Source organism: Culex quinquefasciatus, chromosome 1, assembly GCF_015732765.1.
Source record: "Culex quinquefasciatus strain JHB chromosome 1, VPISU_Cqui_1.0_pri_paternal, whole genome shotgun sequence".
Taxonomy (NCBI): Eukaryota; Metazoa; Arthropoda; class Insecta; order Diptera; family Culicidae; genus Culex; species Culex quinquefasciatus.
The window spans coordinates 132,050,287-132,073,596 of NC_051861.1; the positions used below are offsets into that span (position 1 = coordinate 132,050,287).

Genomic DNA, 23,310 nt, shown 5'->3' on the forward strand with positions numbered 1-23,310 from the left:
TTTTTTTTTATTTTTAAATAGGAAAATTTGTATGTTTGAATTTCTGATTTTTTTTATTATGTTTTTTTTTTATTCTTCAATGTTTGAACCGGCAACTTTCATTAGGCGAATCGCGAAAGTTATGCGTCACATTACAAAAGGGGCCCAAGTTTAGTAATTTCTTCAATTTTAAATGTTTTCGGAAGATTTTAGCGGCATCTAATTCCCGGGGCTACAGGTCGGTTTTTTCCCAGTGTGAAATGGTGCAAAATAACTTCTTTGGCCATAGAGAATCTCTCTGGAAGGCGTCGGCAACAAACAAAGATGTTGTCTCTGGGACTGAAGAAGAGGAGTTCAAGTCTTGCTAACTGTAAAGACGTTTGATTTATTTAAAACTTAGACAATCAATCGACATTGAGGGATTATTCGGATCTTTATCGTTTTGCTTAGAGACGGTGATTTTAGCCGATTGCAGACTGGATTTCGTCATGTATATATGGTTGACTCGGACAAATTCTACCTGAATCAGATCCTCAACACCATGACAGCCGGTCGGTCCCAGCTCCACCGCGCACAAGGGACAAGGAAAGGGATTTGTAAGACGAGAAGCGTTGATGATCCACTTTTTTAAGCGGACAAGGGAAAATCTCCACGGTGTCCCCAAATGAGTTCCGCTTGAAGTTGAATGGTTTTGAGCAAGCGTTAAGGATTGTTCGGATCTTTGTCCCATCAAAAGCCATTCCCATTCACTAACTTACGAACAATACTTTATTGTAAGGATTTCTTACTGATATTTGGTAGATGTTTTTGCAAAATGTCCACTGGAGTCAAACAACGCTACGCACAAGCTTACACCACTAAACCCTATTAAATGCAATGACTGATGAGACTTACCCCGCTCCCTTACAAACTGCCAATATCGTTGAATCGCTTCAACTTTTCGGGGAAATTATCCTTAAACAGCACCGGATCCGCCCGGAACTCGACCGTCTTGAGCGGCATCGTCCCGTAGATTTCCGCAAACCGATTAATGCACGCCGACCGTTCCACCATGTGGTTCAAATCCGCCGACAGCTGCTCGTTGTTCGTGCACTCGGGACACTTGAACTTTTTGCGCGGGGCCACCTTGATCGGCGGTTTGTTCGTCACGTTCGCCACCAGGAAGTTCATCGCAATGTCCTCGCAGTTCATGTGGTCGTCAACCCACTGCTTGATGTTGCCGGGCATCGAGTAGGTGTACGCGTAGCACCAGTACTTGTGGTGGAAGGCGGCCCCGGTCAGGACCATCGAGATTTGGTTGGTCCACTCGGACTCGTAGCGCCACCGGTTCGTGGCGTTGTCCCAGACGTGGGTTCGCGACGGGAAGCCGACGATCCGGTCGGGAAATTCGCGCCACACTTCGTAGCCAAAGTCGAGCTCGTCGGCGGTCAGCATTACGATGTCGTCGTCGATCGTGAGGATCGCCTCGGTTTCGATCTCTTCGTACGGGTAGAACCGGTTGGAGAGTTTGTTTGCAGCGGTTTGGATGACCTTTAGGGGTTTGCCGATCTTCGGGAAGAGGCTCGGATGGGGCGGGGACTTTTTCTGGTTGTTCCAGATGACTAGAATCTTCTGAAGGGAGGGGACCGTGGCCAGTTTCTGGATCAGAATGAAGAGACTCTCGATGCGATCGTACGTGAGGATCACCGCGGTGAAACCTTGCGATTTCGGCGCGATCAACGGAAGGAAAAGTGGGTTCTGAGTCGATTGTTGAGTTTTTTGGACGTTCCAATGGTTGTAAGTTTGACTGAGGTGCGGAAAGATGCGATCATTCAGTTGATCAAGTGTCGTCAAAACGATCTTTTCCAAGCTGGAAAAATACCGATCGTAATAGTAAGCCCCCTGGGCACGAAGTTCCTGAACTCGCTCCTTCGAAACGGCCTTCAACGTCGAAATCACCGAGTGCAAATTATTCTCATGAATCCGAATCGAAACCAGATCCCAATCCAGAACTTCCCCAAACGGCAGCACCAAATTGTCCGCCATTATAACCGGAATACACCCACTGGCCAACGCGTCCATCAACGTCGGCTGGCTCAATCTCACCCCACGCGCAACCAAACAAAACTGTCCGTTCTCCAACACGCTCGGATATTCGTACTCATTCCCCTGGGGAAAGTTACACCTCACATCCTTCACCGCCTTCAACATCTCCTCCGGACTCTCATCCGACGACGCCGACGACGCCGAACCCACCCCAACCAAACTCGCCTCAGCTTCGGCCTTCACCGTACTCGTCGGACATCGCTGCAGCAGCAAAATGTCATTCCCATAGTCGTACGTCAGCTCCTGCATGATCCGGTACTGCCGCTGGAAGATGTTCAACTGCGAGCTCACCAGCAGGAACTTCCGCTCCTGGTCGCGCCTCGGCCGGTGATGGTCCAGGATGGCACTGTACATGGGCAGTGCCAGATCGAAGCCCGGCCGGTACGTCCAGCTGTCGAAGCCCGAGCCCAGGATCATGGCGCGGTCCGAGTTGACGTCCAGCACGGTGTTGTAGTCCGGGGCGGTGCCGGCGATAAAGTTGAACAGCAGGTGGTTCTCGCCGTTTTCCCAGCTGGGGGAGGGAAAATGCGAGAGTTGGAAAGATTTGTCAATTTGTAAGTATTTTTAAAATTCGTAAAAAAAAAAAGGTAAAATTTTAAAAATTGTTATTATTGGCAACATTTGAAAAAAACATAATTCTTAAATTTATTTATTTTTTCGAGTGAAGCAATTTTTATTATCCGTATTTTTTTTTAATTTTAAAATTCGCTGAATCTGTGAAATTTGTTAAAAAAAAAATCATGAAAGATTTCAGATTTCAAGTTGAAAAACAAACTCAAATTCGTATTTGTTTTTTTTTTTTGCAAATTTCAAGACATTTGAAATAAGTCAAATTTGTGTAATTTGCATTTTTTTTAAATTTTATAGGATTTGTAAAATTCATATTACTAGATAAAATTAAGAAAAATAAATAAATTCGTTAAAACCTTTAAAAGAAAAAAAAATGATTAATTTCTAAACTCGTAAAATACATATTTTTTACAAATCGAAAATTCGCTAAAAATGTTAAGTTTGTAGAGTTCGTTAAATTCGTGAAGTTCATTAAATTAATAAGGTTTGGTCAATTCGTAAAATTTGTAACCAATAAAAATGGAAAAACGCTTTAAGATCATACATTTTTGTAAATTCGTAAAATTCTTGAAAAAAAAATGTGAAATGTTTTAAATTTGTTATTAAATAGAAGAAGTAGAAGTGGAAATTATCAAATCAAAACTGGTAAAAATTGGAAAATAACAAAAAAGCCTAAAATTCATAAAACAAGAAAAAAAGTTGGGAAGAAATGATGAAACGGAAATAAGAAAATTTATAAAGATTTATTTTTTTTTATTTTTTTAGTTTTTAAAAAATAAGATTTTCAAAATTCATATCATTTGTTAAGTTTGTGAAATTTTCAAACCTCATAAAATCTGTTGAGCTTGTAAAAATTTCAAAAATCATAAAATTAGTAAAGCTTGTAATATTTTTAAAATTCTTAAAATTTGTATTTTTTTTCTAAATTCATCAGATTTAAAAAAAAACATTTGCTAAAGTTGTATTTTTATTTAGTTGTATTAAATTTGAAAATTTTTATGAATTTTGAAAATCTTATAATTTTGTTAAATTTTCATGAATTTATTATTATTATGAATTATATATAATATTATTCATGAAAATTTCACAAAATTATAAGATTTTCAAAATTCATAAAAATTTTCAATTAAAAAAAATTAAGCCTGTAAAATTTTCAAAATTAAAAAAAAAATCATTCTTTGTAAAATTTTAAAAATTTGTATATGTTTAAAGTTTGTAAAATTTTAAAAATTAATAAGGTGTAAGGATGTTTTAAAATTCATAAAATTTGTTGAGCTTGTACGGCATTGTCTTAACTTTAAAAATATATGCATTTTATATATTTTTTTAAATTCTCATCATTCTTAAAATTTTGTAGAATTTCTGAAATCTGTACAATTTGTAAAATATGTTTAATTTGTTTTTTCGCGAGATGGCATTTAAAAAAAAATGGTTGTGTATTTTTTAAATTCGTCAATTTGATAAAATTCTGAAAAATACTAAATTTAGTTGAGCTCTCTAATCTTTTTCTAGTTCTTTATTTTTCTATTTTTTAATTCTTCCTTTTAATTCAAAAAAATAACTTATAATTCATCAATTTCACTTAATTTAATTCTTCAATTCTTAGGGTTTTTATTATATTAGTACTAAATTTTTTACCCAATTCATAAATTGTTCAATTCGTTAATTAGTTGACTCTTCAATTCTTTAATTTGTCAAATCTAGAATTCATTAGTTCTTTAATTATTAAATTCTTCAATTATTTATTTTTTTAATAATTTAATATTTTTAATCCTTTGATAATTCTAGTACATAATTTAGTAATTTATTTATTCTTTAATTCTAATTTTTTTTTATAATAATCTTCTTTTTCTTTCATTTCGTCAATTCTGTTTTTATTATTGAATTTTTAATTTTTTTAACTTATTCAATTCTTCAATATATTTCATCGTTAAATATTTGAAATTGTTCCTTAAATTTTTATTATATTTTTTTTTATTCTATGATACTTTTTTTATTTATTCTTTTTCAACTTCAATTCGATTCTTAGTTTTTCTAACTCTTTATCTTTTTCAATTCTTGAATTCTTTAGCTCTTTAATTATTTAATGTTATTTTATGTTATGTTCCTTTTATTGTTGTATTTTTGAATCTTTAATTTTGTTACTAATCTGGTAATAAATTGTTTTATTTATTTATTAATCAATTCCTATTAATTAATTGATTTTTTATTTCTCTTATTCTTTTATATTTCTATTCTTCAATTCTTAATTGTTTAATTCGTTGGTTTATTTATTAAATTATTTTTTTTCTTAGCTTCTTTTTTATTCTTAAATTTTGCAATGCTTTAATTTTACAAATATTTTAGTTCTTTTTTCCCTGCTTTGATTTTCAATTCTTGAATTGTGTAATTCTTATTTTTTTATTATTCATTTCCTGAGTTCTTTAATTTGTCAATTCTTTAGTTATCTGACTTTTTATGAATTCTTAGCTTTTCTTGAACTACACTGTTTTATTTTCTTTTTCTTTAGTCGTTTTTTTTTATTTGCTCATTAATACTTTTAGTCATTTATATTTCAATTCGTTAATTCTTAATTTTGTAAATCTTATTTTTTTTTCTGTGCATTATTTTTTTAAAATTATTCTTCTGTTTTTTAAATATTCAATCCTTGATTTTTTTTTTTAAAGGTTAGTTATTTCGAATTCTTCAATTCTTTATTGTGTTTTTAAACTATTATATTTAAATTAATATATTTTAACTCTTATTTTTAAATTCTTTTTTGAGCAATTTTGGGTCAAAGAACAAAAGGTTTGATCCAAAAAAATTACTCTCTGATTTATTGCCCCTAATTTCGTATAATACTTGAACCATTGATTTAAATTTTTTAATTTGTTAAAAAATCTCCACTCGTAAGTTATTTTGTTATTAATTATTTCTGTTTTTGACATGACAAATTTAATTAGTTGCTAATTTTCGAAAAAAAAATCACTGAAAATTTTGGATATTTTTTTAATGAATCAATCATTATTTTAAAAAAAAAATCATAAAATTAATCTTAAAGTTGAACTTTGTACTCAAATACTTACTATGGCAACGAGGCCAGCGCCTTCCCGACCAGATTCACATCGATCCGGTTCTGATTCAGCGTATCGAGCGTCGGAACAAACAGGCACGCCTCGTTCGGATTGGCCGTGTAGTACGGACTGTCCACAATCGTCTTCAGAATCGTGTAAAACTCCTTTGTCAGCTGGAAAGCCTGCTTGTGACTCCCGCCATCGACAAACTCCTTCAGCGGATACACGTAAATTGACATCCGCTCCTGCTGCTCCTCCCCACTCCCTCCAGCAGGTCCCGGAACACCCCCACCTAACCCTCCTCCTCCTCCACCACCTCCAACCGACCTCTTGCCACACCGATACACATTGAAACAGTCCCAGTACGAGCAGTTCCGATTCCTGGCCCGGGCCAGCTCGGCATCCTGGTCGAGCACGATCTGCGGTATGTCCACCAGATCCAGCGAGAGCCGCTCGCTGTCCCCCTCCGCGCTGGAACCGCCCCCGAACCAAACCAACAACACCAACGCGACGACAAACCCGAACAACCACCGGTTCAACTCGGATTTCGGCGCGACCGCCTGCTTGAGCGCGGTCGAATACTTAAGCGGAAGCACGGACATCCCGACGGCGGCACTTTTATTCACATTTTTCATCGAAATTTTTGGGTTTGACCGTAGAATTTTCGTTCCGACTTCACTTGTAAACAAAAGCTTCTTTTTCTCCGTTTGACAGATTTCATCTGTGAACGGCGCCCGCGTTGAAGCTTTTGTTGTGACAGCTTCGTTCGTTGTTTACCTGCAACGTGTGCGCGTCAAGTTTTACGGATTTGCTCCGGATTCTTGCAACGAAAAAGCAAAGATTTCGTCATGAACCAGCTCGACAAGAAGGAACCGGTGCAGGCGATCCTGATCGCGGACAGCTTCAACGACTGCTTCGTCCCGTTCAGCGATCGGAAGCCGCTGGTGAGTCTGATTTTGCAAGGCACCAAGAATCTGAAAATTTCTGCCGGGGTGGGGAGAGGGTCATCGAGACCATCATGACGAAGAACTTTAGATACTTGAATAGCACGTCCCCCGGAGTTTATGAATTCCATTTCTCGCAATATGATGACACTTTAAGCTGGGAAATGGAATTCTAACTTCCTTCAACACTTTCCAGTCGCTCCTGCCGCTGGTCAATGTTCCCCTGGTGGACTACGCCCTGGAGTCGTTGAACCGGTCCGGCGTGGAGGAGGTGATCGTGTTCTGTTCGGCCCACGTGGATCAGGTCCGTGGGTATATTCGCTCGCAGCAGCAGAACCCCTCGTGCAGCTGGAACGTCGGCATGACCGTGTCGATCGTGAGCTCCGAGGGTTGTCGCTGCATGGGCGATGCCCTGCGGGACCTGGACGCGAAGGGGCTGGTCCGGGGAAACTTTATCCTGACCGGAGTGGACACGCTGACGAATGCGAACCTGGCCGCGATTCTGGATGAGCACAAACGGATCGCCAAGACGGACAAGGGAGCGGCCATGACGGTGGTCTACAAGGAGGGCGTTCCGGACCAGCGAACGGGGAATGAGGTGATGATTGCCATGGAGAAAAACACCCGCCGGCTGTTGTTCCATCAGCGACTGAATCCGAAGCATAAAGAGCGCAAGTTTACCTTCCCGATGGAGATCATCTTGGAAAACAAGGAAGTGACCATGTGGCACGGGTTGATTGATCCGCAGATTGCGATCTGCAGCAACACGGCCCTGCCGCTGTTTTCGGACAACTTTGATTTCCTCACGCGGGACGACTTTGTGCGTGGGTTGCTGATCAACGAGGAAATTCTGGCCAGCACAATCTATGTGGCTCCGCTTCCGGCGGAAGAGTACGCCCTGCGGGTCAACAATTGGCACAACTACCAGATCGCTAGCAGGGACGTGACCAATCGGTTCGTGTACCCGCTGGTTCCGGACATGGGCATCTGTGGCAGTGAGCAGCTGTACTCGTTCAGCCGGAACAACATCTACCGCCATCGCAACATCCGTCTGGCCAGGAGGGCAACGCTCGAGTCGGACGTGGTCATCGGTGAAAAGTGCGAAATCGACGAAGACACGGTGGTCGCCCACTCCGTACTCGGAAAGGGCTGCAAGATCGGCAAGAACTGCCAGCTTCGGAACTGCTTCCTGCTGGACGGCGTCCAGGTCGAGGACAACTGCGTGCTGAACCACTGTATCATTGCGGAAAACGTCATTCTTGGCCCCGGATGCAACCTCACCGAAGGTTGCGTACTCGGACCGGAAGTGGTTCTCCCGAAGGGAATGACCCTCGCCAAAATGACCCTCCAATCAACAAAACCCGACGATGACTGGTCCGACGCGAAGCCAATCGCCGAACACGCGTTCACCGTCCCAGACGAAACGGAAGGCGATGCCGACGAGGAACCGGATTCCGACGCGGAAGACATCCAAGACGTCGCCACCGGTTATCCGATGCGCCTCGGCGAACTACCCCGCACAAGCCCAGAATCCATCTACAGTATGTCCTCAGAAGAGGACGAATCCCGAGCTGCCTCCCCGATCCAAGACGACGCCAACATCTTCCTGTCCGAGGTGCTGGAATCCCTCAAGCGTGGCTTCTCGGAAAAGTCCAACCCGGAATACCTCATCCTGGAGATCAACTCATCCCGCTACGCGTACAACATGGCCCTGTCCGAGGTCAACTTCTTCGTGGTCAAAGCAATTCTTCAGCTGACCCTCGCCCAGGAAGGCGCAGCGACCGCCCTCGTGAGCACCCTCGCCAAACTTCTCGGCTACTTCGGGCCGGTCTTCAAGAACTACATCCGCGGCCAGCCGGCCATGCTGGACTGCCTGAAGGCGCTGGAGGAGGTCGCCGGTGAGGAACCGGCGACGGTCGGGGCGAAGATTGCCGCCGTCGTGCACTTTTTGTACGAGAAGGACTACGTCGCGGAGGAGGCGATTCTGGAGTGGCACGGCGGGATTGAAGAGGAGGACATCCGGAAGGCGCTGGCCAAGCTGGTCGAGTGGTTGAACCAGTCCAGTGAGGAGGAGGAGGAGAGTGATGATGAATAAATGGTTTTAGTTCGCTTGTTCCGAAAAACAAATTTTGCTTTTGACTGTCGAAAGAAAAGGCCATTTCCGGTTTAAGAAGCTTTTATTTGTATATAAGAATAAGTCGAACTAAAGCGAGAAAAAAATAATACAAAAGAAAGTGATTTTAGAAATCACAAAAAAAATGCACGCTAATTCCCGGCGGAAGCAACCTTCTTCTTCGGTTGACTCGACGACGACGACGACGGTTCCGGCTTGCTTGACGCGGCCGCCGCCGCAAATCCGACCTGGATGTGCTTCATGTGCTGGTGCACGCCCCGCTGGAACGAGGCCATGTTGTCAAAGTCAAGCCGGCCCTTGGTTTCCTCCATGCAGCCGCGCAGAACTTCGAGGCTTTGCTCGGTGTCGGCGGTGCCGAGGTTCGACGCCACGTACATGATCGTGGTGAGATCCTTGATCAGTTTGATCATGCTGTCGTTGGTGAGCTGGCCGTTGTTGTTCTTGTCGAAGGTTTCCTCGGCCTGCTCGCGGCACTGTTCGCGGAGATGGCTGGGGGCGATCATGGCCATCACGGAGGGGTCCTGGGTGAGGTTTCGCGTGCTGGACTGGAGCTGGTTGAGCTGCTCGAGGATGTCCCGGTTGAGCTTCTCCATGGCCACGACGAGGGAAGCGTAGCGCTTTTGGAATTCTTCCGGGAAGGGATCGCCGTACGATTTGTAGATTTCCGCCTCGGAGTTCATGTTCTGGAGGCGGAGCAGCTTCATCTGCTTGGCGGAGAGGGTCTTCTTGGTGCGGACAATCAGCTCGAGCAGCTTCACCGGGAAGCCGCCGATGTTGTCCTTGGGGAAGAGCATCTTGTTGTCGCCGGAGATCTTCGGGTAGCTGTCTCCGCCAAGCAGCGGATCGCCCTTGATTCCGGTGATTGGGTTTTTGACGGCGGGCGAGGCCACGTAGAACGATGCGTTCTGGTACTTTGGCCGGAAGTCCTTGGTGATGGAGTTGAGCGCGATCTTATCCGGAGTGTCGTTGGCGACCACTTCAAAGTCCGGGATCGTGTGAGATCCAAGTCCCGGCCGGTCAAAGCTTACCCGGTACGAGCTTGCGATGACGTCGATGGCCTCGACCGTCCCAGTAAACAGCCCGTCCTGAGGAGCTCGTAACCTCGCGGTCACCTTCGTCCCAACGGACAACGGTTGTGGAATCTCCTTCGGCAGGTCACGCACGAACGACACATCGCCGGAACGTTTCGTCTGCAGCAGCCGGATCTTCTGCCGTTTCCGTTCCAACTCGCGCCGTTCCTCGGCGAAAAAGGCCACCGAACAGCGACGCGGCTTCCCCATCGTCTTTCGGATGTGGTTCCACTCGGCCCGCGTCAAATGCCGCGTCTTGAGATCCGGATACATCTCCCTCATACAGAGTTGGAAGTCGTTCTCACCCTCAAACAGAGCCCGGTCAATGTTGCTGTAGAACCACTCGTAACTGACAAACTTGTGCGCCTTCGGCAGCTTCAGCAGATTGCGCAACCGCAGCCCAATCCGCTGACTAGCTTTCTTATCCAGCAGCGCAATCGGATTAATGACCTTGGTCGCACTCCCAGCCGGCACCGCCCCCTCCTCCTCGTCCGGATCTTCCTTGCGCTTCTTCAAACTGTCCTTCATCTTGACGTACCGCGAAAGCGTCTTCCGCTTCTGCCCCGACCGCGTCAGCGTCTTCCCCGGCGTCACCAGCCCCTTCTGCGGCGAAGCCGGCACCGATCCCCCACCCTTCTTGGGACTCCCCTTCGGCGGAATCCGATCGTTCACCAGAAGCTCGTCGTCGAAAAACAGCTTGTTCTTTTTGCGAATGCGGGCGGGCATGCCGCGCGCGTTCAGCACCTGCACCGGTTCCTGGCGCGGGGTGGTCCTCGTGGGGAACGCCGCCCCCACCGGGTGCAACCCGAGCGCGGCCGGTCCAAACGCCGGCGGCGGCGAACCGTCCTCACCGTCGTCGTCCATCGGTTCATCCTTGATGCGCAGAGTTTCGTCCGGTTCCGGGGTCGTCTCGCGGGTTCTCCCGCCGCCTTCGTCCTGCTCCTCGAGCGATGACATTCCGGGTTGTTTGCTTCGCGATGGTTGCTCTGCGTGGGACAGAGAAAAATCGTTGACCAACTGAACGTTACTTAAAACCACAAATTTACCTGCAAATCTGCGTTTGTTCCGATTGAAAATGGTATCAAAAGGTGAAGAATCTGCGCTCGAAGTCCACCACCCACAAAAATCTCACTTTGAATCACGAAATCGCAACGAAAATTGAAAATTTTGTAAATTTTTACGATTGAAAACAAACTTGCTCGATGAGCGCAAATTGACAGTGCGATTAAAGGGACGCCAGCCCACCGTCGTCGAAACGTCAAAACAAACGCTTCGCGCCAGGGGCGCGTTCTCCGATTGATCGAAGCAATCGTCACAACTTGCAGGGTGGCCACTCAAATCGGGAAGTCGGGAAAATCAACAAAAAATCTGGAAATCAAGTTAATTTTTCCAACAAATATTTTCTTTTAAATAAAAAAAGTTCAATGTTTGTCCCGTTGAATATGTGATTTGACGAAGTGATTTTTTTTATTTAAAAATATAAGAATTCAAAATCTAAGGATTTAAGAAATTTAAATGATTCAAGAATTTATTAATTAAAGAATTGAGAAAATTATGAATTGGGTACTAAAGTCCTATGTAAATTTTTAAGTACAACGGTAAAAAACACGATTAAAAACCATTTCTGATCACTTTTTTTCATTTTAATGCAACTTTTTTTTTTTGACAAGACAACATTTTTTCGATGGATCAACTATGGTCCCCTTGGAACGAGCTGTCAAGTAGGAGCTTTTCTGTCAAGAAGGACCGCGAGGTTAATTTTTCAAAATTGATTTAAAAATCCATTTTAAACTCTTTGTGCTCGTACAAAGGGTCATTGTACTCAGAAAAATAAGCTTTATCGCTGTAAACAATAATGTCAGCAATCTAAGCTTCATTTTAGGACCCAATTGTTCTCAGTTGAAAGGTTCTCCAAATCTGTGAATTGGAAATGTAACATCCTGGAACAGAACTGCTAAATTCTAATAATTGTTGGTGGTGGTGGCTGGTGGTTCTGCAGGAAACCAACACAAATACTATTTTTTAATTGAACTAAATTCTTCAGTTCAATTAAAAAAGAAGAATTAAAAATATCAAGAATATAACAAGGAATTTATGAATTGGATTCTAAAATTCTTGAATTTTGTTTTTTTCAGTATTTGGTAAACATCTACGTATTGAATTTTAGATGGTTATTTTTTTTCAAAATGTAATTACTGAGTTTTGTTTTTTATTTATTTTTAATGTTAGAATTCTAATGATATGTCCGCATGTGGACCGGAAAGAAAAAGCGTTGTACCAAATCTGGAGACAAATGTTTATTTGCTGCTTGACTGTATGGTTGCCAACGACTGAGTAGTGAAAAGTACTGCAGAATTCTGCAATTCTGCATAAAATCGGGAGCAGAACGTTCCCGTATTTTTCTGCAGGTAGTTTTCTCTCGCTTCTGCTGGTTAGTTTATTATGTAAATACCGCTTTCCTTTTCTTGCTCTTTTGTAGAACTGCTGCAGAAGCGAGAGTTTCAGAAAAGTACGGGAATGGACTGCAAATAAGTTACTTTTGCTGGCTGCAGAATAGGGTTCTAAAGCCCTATGTAAATTTTTATGTACACGCAGAAAAATGTTTTGTAGAATCAGCCTGTACGAGGTTTGTTTCAACAAAAATTTTGTTGAATATAATCAACGCCGATTTTGAGTTGAAACAAACCTTGATTTTCTCAATTCCACAAAAGTCTTTTGTTGTTTTGAAAAAGTTGCTTTGACGTTTAGCGTTGATTCAACAAAAATCTTGATTTTCAAATCAACAAAATGTTTTGTTGATTCAAATATGCCTTATTTTTCTGCGTGTACAACAGTTAAAAACAACACGATAACAAACCGTTTCATTTTCATTTCATTTTACTTTGTTGCAGTTGTTATCCTGAGCTGAGATATGGACTACCTTTCAACAGCTGATTTGTTTGAAATGGTGAGAGAGTTTACTGGTACAAAGGAGAACGAATTGGACAGAGAAGGAAAAAAAATGCAAAAATCACCTTCGAAATAGCTAATAGATGTGGGATAGTTAGAGGAAAGGAGGCATTACTTATTGTAATATCACAGCTACAAACCGTTTCTAATCACTTTTTTTTTCATTTTAATGCAAAAAAATTAAAAGACAACATTTTGTATGAGTCAACTATGATCCCCTTGCAATGAGCTGTCAAATTAAACCTTTTCTGACAAGAAGGGCCGCGAAGTTAATTTTTGAAAATTGATTTAGAAATCTATTTTAATCCTTTGTGGTCGTTCAAAGGGTCATTGTACACAGAAAAATAAGCTTTATCGCTGTGAACAATAATATCACAATTTTAAGCTTAACTTTAGGACCCAATTCTGCAGAAGCTGCGGTAATTTCGCAATTCTGTGGCTACAGGAATAGACCTAATGTTTGTTTCGAATGGTTCCGCTAGGTTGCTGGGTTGCTAATCCAGGGTGATACAACAATTAGTTTTAGAATTAATTGTTTTAAATTTTGACATTTTAGTTAGTTTTTTGTTGTTTTTTAAAGCCTAAATTGTTAACAAAACTTATTTGTTTATGATGAAAAGTGAGCAAAATCCATCTTTTATTCATTATATCTATCATTAGACCTACACCATGCATCAAAACATCAAATATCGGTTAAATTTGGTATAAAAATAACAGTTTGCCTATAGTGGACCCCGGTCCAAAATCAGATTATAGTGGATAATGGGGTCCATAACAGGCCAAAAAAACTTTTTTCAAATGGCTACTTTTCTGCTCAAAAACAAATAAATTGATGAAACAAATAGTCAAAATTGGGTCCTAAAATGAAGCATAGATTGCTGATATTATTGTTTACAGCGATAAAGCTTATTTTTCTGAGTACAATGACCCTTTGTACGACCACAACCCAGTCACGACGTTCTAGCAGGATTCTAGCAGAGTTCTCACAGAGCTGGATATTCTTACAGCATTCTAGCAAAAATGTTCAACCGTTCTAGCAGGATTCTGGCAGAACCAGCTCTGCTAGAATATTTCGTGACTGGGAAAGAGTTTAAAATGGATTTTTAACTCAATTTTGAAAAATTAACCTCGCGGTCCTTCTTGACAGAAAAGCTCCTACTTGACAGCTCGTTCCAAGGGGACGATAGTTGATCCATCGAAAAAATGTTGTCTTGCCAAAAAAAATTTTTTGCATTAAAATGAAAAATAGTGATCAGAAATGGTTTTTAATCGTGTTTTTTACCGTTGTACATAAAAATTTACATAGGGCTTTAGTACCAGCCTGATGCCAGTCACCAGGCGGAAGCGTTGCCGCATGGCTCGGTCTTAACAAAAAAATTATCTAGACAATAAATAACAATTTCAAATTACAAATCTAAATATTAAATAACCTTATTTTCGAATTTACTCATAAATGGCCTGATTGTCAAATAAGGCTTTCTAGGCCCAGTGAAAAAAATATAATTTAACTCAAAAATGACGAACTCCTCGTCACAGTGTCCTGATGCAAACAATGATCGAGCTGTAGCTGTCACAGCCCTGCGAAGTATGTTGGCTGACATATCGGGCAGTCAGTCAAAAAAACCAGCTAGAACTCGCCTGACAAAAAAATTTTGCTAGAAAGAGATAGGAAACCTGATGCAAACAAACGTCCAGCTGTCATGTAAACATACTTTGAATGTGTTGGTAAATTTCTGACTAGAAAGCCTTATTGTATGTATGGGCCGCGATACTCACATTTGTTGGACCGTGGACCCCGCTATTTGGTCGCTTTACCCCTCTGACGCTAAATATAGGGTAAAAGAGCCAGCAAATGTGCAATTGAAAAAAAGTTTTTTTTGTGAAAAAATATTTTAAATTTTGTTTTTGATGAATAGTTTTGAATATTTTTTGTCAAAAAATAAATAACTAGAAAAAATAAAATATTATCCAGCCTTTTGAGGACGAAGTCAATTGTTCACATTTTTTTAATGTTAGCTTATACACATATTTTAGTGTTAAATGTCAATATTCCAAGAAGATAATGTCCAGCTTGTGACGATAAACTAATTTTCCTTTACTTAGAAATCGAATCCAGAAGAGAAACGATAACCTGCTATGTTGGTCCGCACCGGGTTCTGAACTCCCATTTACGAGGCGGAAGCGTTGCCGCATGGCTCGGTCTTAACAAAAAAATTATCTAGACAATAAATAACAATTTCAAATTACAAATCTAAATATTAAATAACCTTATTTTCGAATTTACTCATAAATGGCCTGTATACCCTATTTTGTGCAACCAGTTTATGGAGCGTTCACCCTATATGGACTGTCAAAAGCGAGGTTCACTTTTTGACAAGCTTGCCACCAGTCTGTTTAGTACCCAATTGTTCAAAAGACTTCAGTTTTCATTATTTTGTACAAAGGGTTATGAAAAAGTGCTTAAAATATTGAAAATTTGTGAAAAATATGCTTTGGCTCTATTAGGGGGTCCACTAATGGTTAAATTGAGTCCTAAAATGAAGCTTAGATTGCTGATATTATTGTTTACAGCGATAAAGCTTATATTTCTGAGTACAATGACCCTTTGTACGAGCGCAAAGAGTTTAAAATGGATTTTTAAATCAATTTTGAAAAATTAACCTCGCGGTCCTTCTTGACAGAAAAGCTCCTACTTGACAGCTCGTTACAAGGGGACCATAGTTGATCCATCGGAAAAATGTTGTCTTGTCAAAAAAAAATTTTGCATTAAAATGAAAAAAAGTGATCAGAAATGGTTTTTTTATCGTGTTTTTTACCGTTGTACATAAAAATTGACATAGGGCTTTAGTACCCAATTACCATTGAATGTTTATTATCGAAAAAAAAAAAAACAAAAAAATGTGTGTCGGTTTTCTAAATAATGCCCCCCAAACACCCCATAGTGCTGGAGCACGTTCACTGATCGATCGAAGCAATCACCCAACTGGCAACACTGGCCCAAACTGTCATCGCGTTCTCGAACCGCTCAAAAAAGTGAAAACAAAAACGTGCGCGTCGTTCCGGATTGTGTCCTGTGTCCAGAATCTGTGTTTAAACCCAAGAAAAAACGAATCAAACTGGGCAAAATGGCCAAACGCGGTGCGCAGTCCGACCTAAACCACGACAACTGGAACGAGGAGGAGGAAACGGAGGAGGCGGGCCGCTTTGCCCAGGCGTCGGAGGACGAACTGAAAAAACGCGTCATAAAAACGGCCCGTCGGCGCGGCGTCGCTGGCTCAGATTCCGCGGGCGGCGGTTCGTCGTCGGTGTTTGGTGCGTTCAAGGGGTTCGCCGGGGTGACCTCGACACCGGCGGTGAAGCCGACGGAAGGGGCCAGTCCATTTTCGTTTCTCAGTGGAATCGCGAAACCTACGAATGGGACGGCGGCCACGACGTCCGCGCTGGGGGCCAGCATCTTTGCCACGACCGATCCGAGCAAGAAGGTGTTTTCCGGGTTTGGGAGCCCGCCGAAGGAGGCCGGCGGAGCCGGCAAGGACGCTGGGGACGAGGAGTATGCGGCCAACGTGAAGGCGCTTAATGTGGCGGTGGCTGCGTGGATCTCGGAGAAGGTCAAGGAGAATCCGGTGTGCAAGTTGACGCCGATCTTTAAGGATTACGAAAAGTATCTGGATGAGATCGAGGCCAAGAAGAGTAGTGGCAAGGTGGACACGAAGGAGGCTTCCGCTGCAAAGCCGGCCGCCACGGCCTCAAGTGGATTTACGTTTGGAAGTGTCGCGCCGGCGACGACGACAACCCCGGCCGCGGCACCGACTCCCGCGGCAGCCAAACCCTTTAGCTTCGGATTTGGCGCGACAAGTTCCGCGCCCGGAACGGGCTTCAGCTTCGCCAACGTGGCCAAACCCGCCGAGGACGCCAAGCCGGACGAAAAGGCCACCGCCGATGACGACGAGGACGAACCGCCCAAGGTGGAGTTCACGCCGGTCGAGGAAAAGGACAGCATCTTCTCCAAGCGGTGCAAACTGTTCGTCAAAGCCGACGGCAACTACTCGGACCGTGGCATCGGAACGCTGCACATCAAGAAGGTGGACGGCAAGGTGCAAGTGCTGGTGCGGGCCGACACCAGCCTGGGCCAGATTATGCTCAACATCATCCTGAACGAGGCGGTGCCGGTGCAGCGGATGGGCAAGAACAACGTCATGATGGTGTGCGTTCCGACGCCGGAAACGAAGCCACCGCCGACGTCGGTACTGCTGCGGGTCAAAACGGGTGAGGAAGCCGACGAGCTGTACGAAACGCTGATCAAGCACAAGCCCAAATAAAGCGGGTTGGGTTTATTGGAAATTGTTTAATATTTCACTAAATAGGGAATAAATTACTCAAAATTTAATCTCTTTCTGTTGTCTTTGTAGAAATGTGAGAAATTCCTTTAAAAAAATCAAATTGAATCGAAGTAGCCATGAAAATCTGTTACAATCGAAGCAAACAGTACAACAAAGTCAAACTTCTTTGGTAGGAATCGGTTTCGCCGAGGTTTATTTGCAGCTGCTTTCTCTTTCATCTCAAAAACAGAACACTCAGAAAACACTTGTTTTTACCACTTAAAATGAAGCATCTCTCGTTTTATTCCCGCGATTTTTTTTCTTGTTAAACCAAAAAAAAAGTAGTTAAGCTTAAACTGTCGTTTAGGCCTTGACGGCGTACTTCCGCGTGGGGAACTTGGCCCGCTTGCGCTGCTCCTTCAGGGTGAGCCGGGCGGCGTCCCGCGGGGACAGGGCCTTGCGCATGGCGCGCGTCTTCTTGGGGCGCAGATCCAGCGGCACGTACTTCTTGCCCTTGTACAGCTTGCGCAGGTTCTCCTTCGTCTTGGTGTTCATCACGATGTACACCCGGGCGATGGCCTTGCGGACGACGCGGCTAGAATTGAAAGAAACAGTTTAGCATCCGGATTGTTCCGGACGTCAAAGTGAGAGACTCACATCTTGGACAGCTTGGAGGGAGCTCCACCGGTGACCTTGGCCACGCGCAGGTTGAGCAGCTCAGTCTTGAGCTCCTCGAGCTGCTTGGTCAGCTCCTTCTTGTCCTTGGTCCGCAGTTCCGAGCACTTGACCTTCACCTGGAGAAAAGAAACAAAATCCGGCATCAACAAAACTGCGCCCTCGGACATAACCTCACATTTTCGTTTGGGAACGTTGTTTAGCTGTCAAAATCGACGAAGGGAAACAATCTTCATGGCCTGCTACTCCGAACCAACATTTCACACAGCAAGCCACGGGAACCACGTTCCGACACCAAATCCCAGTCATTTCACCGGAAGTGGCACTCAAACCGCGAATGCCATCAACTTCATCCTCTCTCCTTCCAAAATGGAAACAAAACACACAAACACATGAGGCGACTCAATTCGGCGAATTTTGCCATTCCGCGCACGAAATCCACCCAAATCAACGCCCCGTCACTCGCGCCACCGCTTAAACAACGTTTCCACCGAAAATTCACAATTTTTCATAGCGATATTAACCATTTTGATTGCTGCAGGGAATCCACTCGCTTCCACCAAAAAGGACAGCTCGGTTGGAAAAGAGCTAGCCGTCGCGATGAAGTTTGTGACGTCACGTCCCGCCGCAGCTGCTGTCAGATGCAGGCATGCGGTCGCTGAACTGAAATTTTTATGGCATCGCGCAGGCAGAGGTTGCGGCGCGAGATTCGAGTGACTTGCTCATTGTTCAAGGGGAATCAACATATTGCACATTATTGTTCAGTTCACTTTTACACACTTTTCGGTTTGTTTTTTTTCTCAGTTTTGTCTTTAAGGGTTTGTTTTTACAACAATTTAGAAAAAATCCAGACTTCAAAGATTCGAAAATTCTTAAAATTCCATATGAGAAATCCTAAATTTCAATAAATTTTCAAACATTCTAAATTCTGAATATTCAAACATTAAATTTGAAAAGTTTTAATTGAAAACATTATAAAAGTTTAAAAGTTCTAAATTTAAATTTTACGGATTAGAGTTCTAAAAATCCAAAAGTTTAAATTTACGGAAATTAAAATACTATAAAAAAGGTTGCAAATCTTATCATTGCAACAATTGCAAGCAATTGCAAAAATAATTAAAATTGTAGACAAAAAAAAACATTAAAAATTAAAAAAAAAACGATTAATAGTTCAACAATTTAAATTTGAGGTATTCCAATATTTTTACACTTAGCATTTGGCAATTAAACCTTTATGTATTTTCAAAAAATTCTGCAATTTGTCAACTTAGCACATTACAAACAAACACTTCGCAATTCCTAACTAACATTCCCAAAATTCAATGTTGAAAATTCAAGAATTCACAAAATTTAAATAAAAAAACTTAAAGTTAACAATTAACAGTCTCAAATTAAAATTCTAAAATTTATAAATATTTCCAAATTTCCTAACACCTTGAAAATTCTAAAAAAAATACTAAAAACTTACTAAAATTACTACAAGAAATCCAAAAAATTCCAAAATCTCCTAAATTCTGAAAACTCTAGAATATTAAAACACTCTGAAAATTCTGAAAAATGCAAAAAACTGTTCAAAATCTACTACAAATTGCAAAAAAAACCAAAAATTCCAAAGTATCCTAACATTTCAAAAATTCCGCAAATTTAAAAAAAAATGCAAAAAATCCGGAAAATTGTAAAAAGTGCTAAATCTTGTCACATTTCGAAAATTACACAAAAATTTAATTTTGAACCATTTCTTAACAAGTTTACAAATGTCAAAAAGTAAATTTGAAAAAATGGCAAATAAATCGAATATTTTCCTAATTGGGTCCTAAAATGAAGCTTAGATTGCCGATATTATTGTTTACAGCGATAAAGCTTATTTTTCTGAGTACAATGAACCTTTGTACAACCACAAAGAGTTTAAAATGGATTTTTAAATCAATTTTGAAAATTAACCTCGCGGTCCTTCTTGACAGAAAAGTTCCTACTTGACAGCTCGTTCCAAGGGGACCATAGTTGATCCATCGAAAAAATGTTGTCCAGTCAAAAAAAAATTTGCATTAAAATGAAAAAAAGTGATCAGAAATTGTTTTTAATCGTGTTATTTACCGTTGTACATAAAAATTGACATAGGGCTTTAGTATCCAATTTCCAACAATTTTAAGCAATTCCACAACTTTTAAAACAGCAAAAACAAAACAAAAAAACAAGAAAATTTCAAAATTGAAAAATTATTGTAAAAAGTGCAACATCTTCCGACATTCAAAAAATTGCAAAAAAAGGTGCAGGTGGTTATGTTACACATGACCAGTATGACAAAGAACTTTACACAAAGCTAATTTTATCATATATGTGTTCCTGAGTCAATAGAGTTATCTACGTGCGCATGTATTGCGTGTACGTACACGAAAAAGATTGAGGTTAAATTTTGTACCAGCCAGCAAAACAAATGGCGTGCGAGTGTGCGTGAGAGCGGGCTTAGATAACTCTATAGGCTTTCTAGGCCCAGTGAAAAAAATAAAATTTAACTCAAAAATGACGAACTCCTCGTCACAGTGTCCTGATGCAAACAATGATCGAGCTTGAGATGTCACAGCCCTGCGAAGTATGTTGGCTGACATATCGGGCAGCCAGTCAAAAACCTAGCTAGAAGTCATGAGGGCTTTTGTTAATTTGATTTGGTTAACCGCGGTGGATTTTCTTGAAATAATTCGAACTGTCAAAAATCCACCAAAGCATCTACCGGTGGATACTTTTCTACCACAGATTTTTGTGCGATCAATGTGGTAGATGCTTTGGTAGATTTTTGACAGTTCGAATTATTTCAAGAAAATCCACCGCGGTTAACCAAATCAAATTAACAAAAGCCCTATGGTAATGGTTTGATATACAGCCTTGGCTAGAAGTCTCCTGACAAAAAACTTTTGCTAGAAAGAGATAGGAAACCTGATGAAAACAAACGTCCAGCTGTCATGTAAACATACTTTGAATGTGTTTGTAAATTTGTGACTAGAAAGCCTTATTAGAGATAGAAACATGAAACATGAAAATGTTTATTTCACAACTAGTTTTACCTTTTTTAAAAAAAAAAAATCTTGGAATCACATTTATTAAGAATCGGGTTCGTTTCCAAGGATAGTAAATGTCACCAGAAAAAAACAATTTCCTATTTTTTTTATTTTCCTTTTCTTCACATAAAAGTAAAACTCTGCATTTTTTTTTTTTTTTAGAAAGCCTATGGTTAATTTTGAGTTTAGTTTTCCTTGTAACTGTGAAGATTCCTGTACTCATGCTTGGGAATCTTATTTGTCTAATACGAGGTTTTCACACTTATTTTAAGCAAAATGTTTGGAGAGACACATTTTTTTTAACAATTTTGCAATAACTCAAAATTTCTTGGATTATTTTTTTGCAATTTCAATATATTCTTCTGGGTTTAAAATGTAAAAAAGTTTTTAAAATTTGGATTTTATTCGATATTAAAGTTTTCCGAAAACTGAAAATCAAGCTTTATCTATAGCAGGTTATTTCTCCATACGCACAAAAAAAAATCAAGGGAAAGAAGAACCTTTCAGCATTTATTTTGAAAAGTGTTGCTATTCGATTCTGTTATTTTTGGTACAGAAAAGTAGGCTATTTCGTCGTTTAAGAATGACAGGAAAAGTAAGTAGTTTCACGACGGAATTGCAAAAAAAAATATTATGAAGATCTGTGTCAAAGGCATCCAATATTCATTGAGATTTTGAATGTCTTAAACAGCTTTTCCATACTCAAATATATTGAAATAGTGGAAAGAACCTCTAATTAAAAGTAAGTAACTAAAGCAGAATTGAGTGCATTCAATTGGAAATTTGTAAAAAACCGCAGAGAACATTGAGACTGACGATCGAAATAAAACAATTGCATGCAATAACGATAATGTAACACAGGAATTTTCCACATTGAATGTTATATTTATTATTTCCTCCACATCAACAAAACAACTCTACTTCTTATAACCCTTTCTGTGGTTATCATACTCGTAGTTTTTCATCCACTGCTTCAAGTTGGACTTGCCCCGGAGCACGGCCGACCGCGAATCGACGTCGCGCATTACGAACGGCGAATACCCGGCCGTGTAATCATCCCCGAGGGCGTTCGTCTTGGCACGCGCCTTGGCCGATATTCTCTGCTGAGGCAGCGGCTGATCCTCGAAGAGCAGCGGATTCGTGGAGTGTTTGCCGCCGTCGAACTTGGACACGGGACGATTCTTGTGCCGCGCCGTCAGCGGCCGCCGGGTGTTGATGTGAATCACCTGCCGGCCATTCTCGTCCAACGAAACGGCCACCTTCTTGAGCGTCTTGTTGCCACACTTGGGACAGAAGACCTTGGAGGAGTCGGAGGTCGTTTTGAAGCAGGCGTAACACCGGAGAATGTAGGTTCGGGCGTGCTTGATGACCCGCCCATCCAGCGCGGCAATGTGCAGGCCGATCTGTTTGAGTACGTTTTGCATGGCGAAATCTGTGGTCATGCAAGCAACGGGCGACGGATTGTCCTCCAGCAGATCGGTGCCAAAGTCGCGCTTCACCTCCTTGATGTTGGACGGAGTGATCCAACCATCGTCGTCGTCATCTTCTCCGTCATCCTCTCCCTCCTCAACATCTTCACCGTCCTCAGACTCTTCTTCCTCTCCAGCTGATTCGCCATCCTCCTGAACCTGCTTCAATATCGTCTCCTGCAACTCCTCCGCCTCCTTCGAACTCAACTCGGCAAACTTCCGCTCCAAATCTTCCTCGCCGTCCACAACCTCAACCTCGACCTGCTCCGATCCCGTCTCGGTCACCGTCCGCGACCGATTCCCGCCATCGTAAAACCCCTGCACCTTCCCCGACCCGGCAATCTCGGGCGGGCGCTGCCCCGATGCAATCGTCACCGCCGCCACCGGCTCCTCCCGCAGGTGGCCCGTTCCGACGTGTTCGCTCTCGAGCTGGTACGTCAGCGCAATCACCCGCAAATCGACCAGCGAAAGCGTCGCGAAATCGCCCGTCTTTTTCGCCACCCCCGTCACTTTGGCCAGCACTTCCGGGTCCGGTTCGCGCACGTTCAACGCGTACGGCAGCACGACGAGGCGTTTCATCTGGCGGTCATTTTTGATTTCGTCCAGCACGCCCTGGACCGTGTAGCAAGTGTCGGCAAAGTCCTACGAAAGACCAAAAAAATTGTAAACAAACCATATTTTCGCCACCTTGTGATTCGCCTCACCTGAAGCTGGACATTTTTTATGAACGCGGACGTGTCCACGACGAGGTGGGCAAACTTGGACATCTTTTGCGGAGCTGTGGCGCAGGTAAAATTGCAAATTTCAGCAGCAAAACATTGCCAACACGTGAAAATGGTGCACTCGGTCACTAAAGAAAGGAAAACAAAGCGTTGTTTTGACAGATCGAGTGACAGCGCGATTGGGTTGCTACAATTTTTATGGCACACTTTTCGGACAACCGGAAATGGATTGAGAAGTTTCTTATTTGCCAGTGGGGAAGTATTGTAATCGCCATTGCAGGTTTCTCA

At 42.0% G+C, this 23,310-nt stretch overlaps 6 protein-coding genes across 6 annotated transcripts; 2 read left to right on the top strand and 4 right to left on the bottom strand.

The window, feature by feature from the left end:
* Positions 1–724: 724 nt before the first annotated feature.
* Positions 725–6,406, bottom strand: LOC6045716 (exostosin-2). Its single transcript, XM_001862990.2, has 2 exons — positions 5,700–6,406; positions 725–2,575 (listed from the first exon to the last, which is right to left on the bottom strand). The coding sequence occupies exons 1-2, from the start codon at positions 6,320–6,322 to the stop codon at positions 883–885; spliced, it is 2,316 nt and encodes a 771-aa protein (XP_001863025.2). The 5' UTR covers positions 6,323–6,406; the 3' UTR covers positions 725–882.
* Positions 6,407–6,441: 35 nt separating this feature from the next.
* On the top strand, positions 6,442–8,758 carry LOC6045717 (translation initiation factor eIF-2B subunit epsilon). Its single transcript, XM_001862991.2, has 2 exons — positions 6,442–6,631; positions 6,828–8,758. Exons 1-2 carry the CDS (start codon positions 6,536–6,538, stop codon positions 8,724–8,726), a joined length of 1,995 nt encoding a protein of 664 aa, XP_001863026.2. The 5' UTR covers positions 6,442–6,535; the 3' UTR covers positions 8,727–8,758.
* Positions 8,759–8,788: 30 nt separating this feature from the next.
* Positions 8,789–11,059, bottom strand: LOC6045718 (protein lin-9 homolog). The gene is made up of 2 exons (XM_001862992.2): positions 10,882–11,059; positions 8,789–10,821 (listed from the first exon to the last, which is right to left on the bottom strand). The coding sequence occupies exon 2, from the start codon at positions 10,790–10,792 to the stop codon at positions 8,897–8,899; it is 1,896 nt and encodes a 631-aa protein (XP_001863027.2). The 5' UTR covers positions 10,793–10,821; positions 10,882–11,059; the 3' UTR covers positions 8,789–8,896.
* Positions 11,060–15,792: 4,733 nt separating this feature from the next.
* LOC6045719 (nuclear pore complex protein Nup50) lies at positions 15,793–17,171 on the top strand. The gene has a single exon (XM_001862993.2). It carries the CDS (start codon positions 15,910–15,912, stop codon positions 17,101–17,103), a length of 1,194 nt encoding a protein of 397 aa, XP_001863028.2. The 5' UTR covers positions 15,793–15,909; the 3' UTR covers positions 17,104–17,171.
* A 125-nt stretch (positions 17,172–17,296) lies between these two features.
* On the bottom strand, positions 17,297–18,436 carry LOC6045720 (60S ribosomal protein L35). The gene is made up of 3 exons (XM_001862994.2): positions 18,303–18,436; positions 17,761–17,897; positions 17,297–17,698 (listed from the first exon to the last, which is right to left on the bottom strand). Exons 1-3 carry the CDS (start codon positions 18,303–18,305, stop codon positions 17,467–17,469), a joined length of 372 nt encoding a protein of 123 aa, XP_001863029.1. The 5' UTR covers positions 18,306–18,436; the 3' UTR covers positions 17,297–17,466.
* Positions 18,437–21,695: 3,259 nt separating this feature from the next.
* On the bottom strand, positions 21,696–23,174 carry LOC6045721 (RNA-binding protein NOB1). Its single transcript, XM_001862995.2, has 2 exons — positions 23,005–23,174; positions 21,696–22,942 (listed from the first exon to the last, which is right to left on the bottom strand). Exons 1-2 carry the CDS (start codon positions 23,065–23,067, stop codon positions 21,749–21,751), a joined length of 1,257 nt encoding a protein of 418 aa, XP_001863030.2. The 5' UTR covers positions 23,068–23,174; the 3' UTR covers positions 21,696–21,748.
* Between the last annotated feature and the right edge of the window lie 136 nt (positions 23,175–23,310).

Bases quoted from the DNA above. Each gene is read 5' to 3' on its own strand.
- LOC6045720 (XM_001862994.2), bottom strand. The intron at 17,699-17,760 runs GTGAGTCTCTCA...TTTCAATTCTAG, and splicing joins CCCTCCAAGCTGTCCAAGAT to CCGCGTCGTCCGCAAGGCCA.
- LOC6045721 (XM_001862995.2), bottom strand. From the start codon at position 23,067: ATGTCCAAGTTTGCCCACCTCGTCGTGGACACGTCCGCGTTCATAAAA. The intron at 22,943-23,004 runs GTGAGGCGAATC...GGTCTTTCGTAG, and splicing joins TAAAAAATGTCCAGCTTCAG to GACTTTGCCGACACTTGCTA.
- LOC6045717 (XM_001862991.2), top strand. From the start codon at position 6,536: ATGAACCAGCTCGACAAGAAGGAACCGGTGCAGGCGATCCTGATCGCG. The intron at 6,632-6,827 runs GTGAGTCTGATT...AACACTTTCCAG, and splicing joins TCAGCGATCGGAAGCCGCTG to TCGCTCCTGCCGCTGGTCAA.
- LOC6045716 (XM_001862990.2), bottom strand. From the start codon at position 6,322: ATGAAAAATGTGAATAAAAGTGCCGCCGTCGGGATGTCCGTGCTTCCG. The intron at 2,576-5,699 runs GTAAGTATTTGA...TCCCTCCCCCAG, and splicing joins GCGCTGGCCTCGTTGCCATA to CTGGGAAAACGGCGAGAACC.
- LOC6045718 (XM_001862992.2), bottom strand. From the start codon at position 10,792: ATGTCATCGCTCGAGGAGCAGGACGAAGGCGGCGGGAGAACCCGCGAG.
- LOC6045719 (XM_001862993.2), top strand. From the start codon at position 15,910: ATGGCCAAACGCGGTGCGCAGTCCGACCTAAACCACGACAACTGGAAC.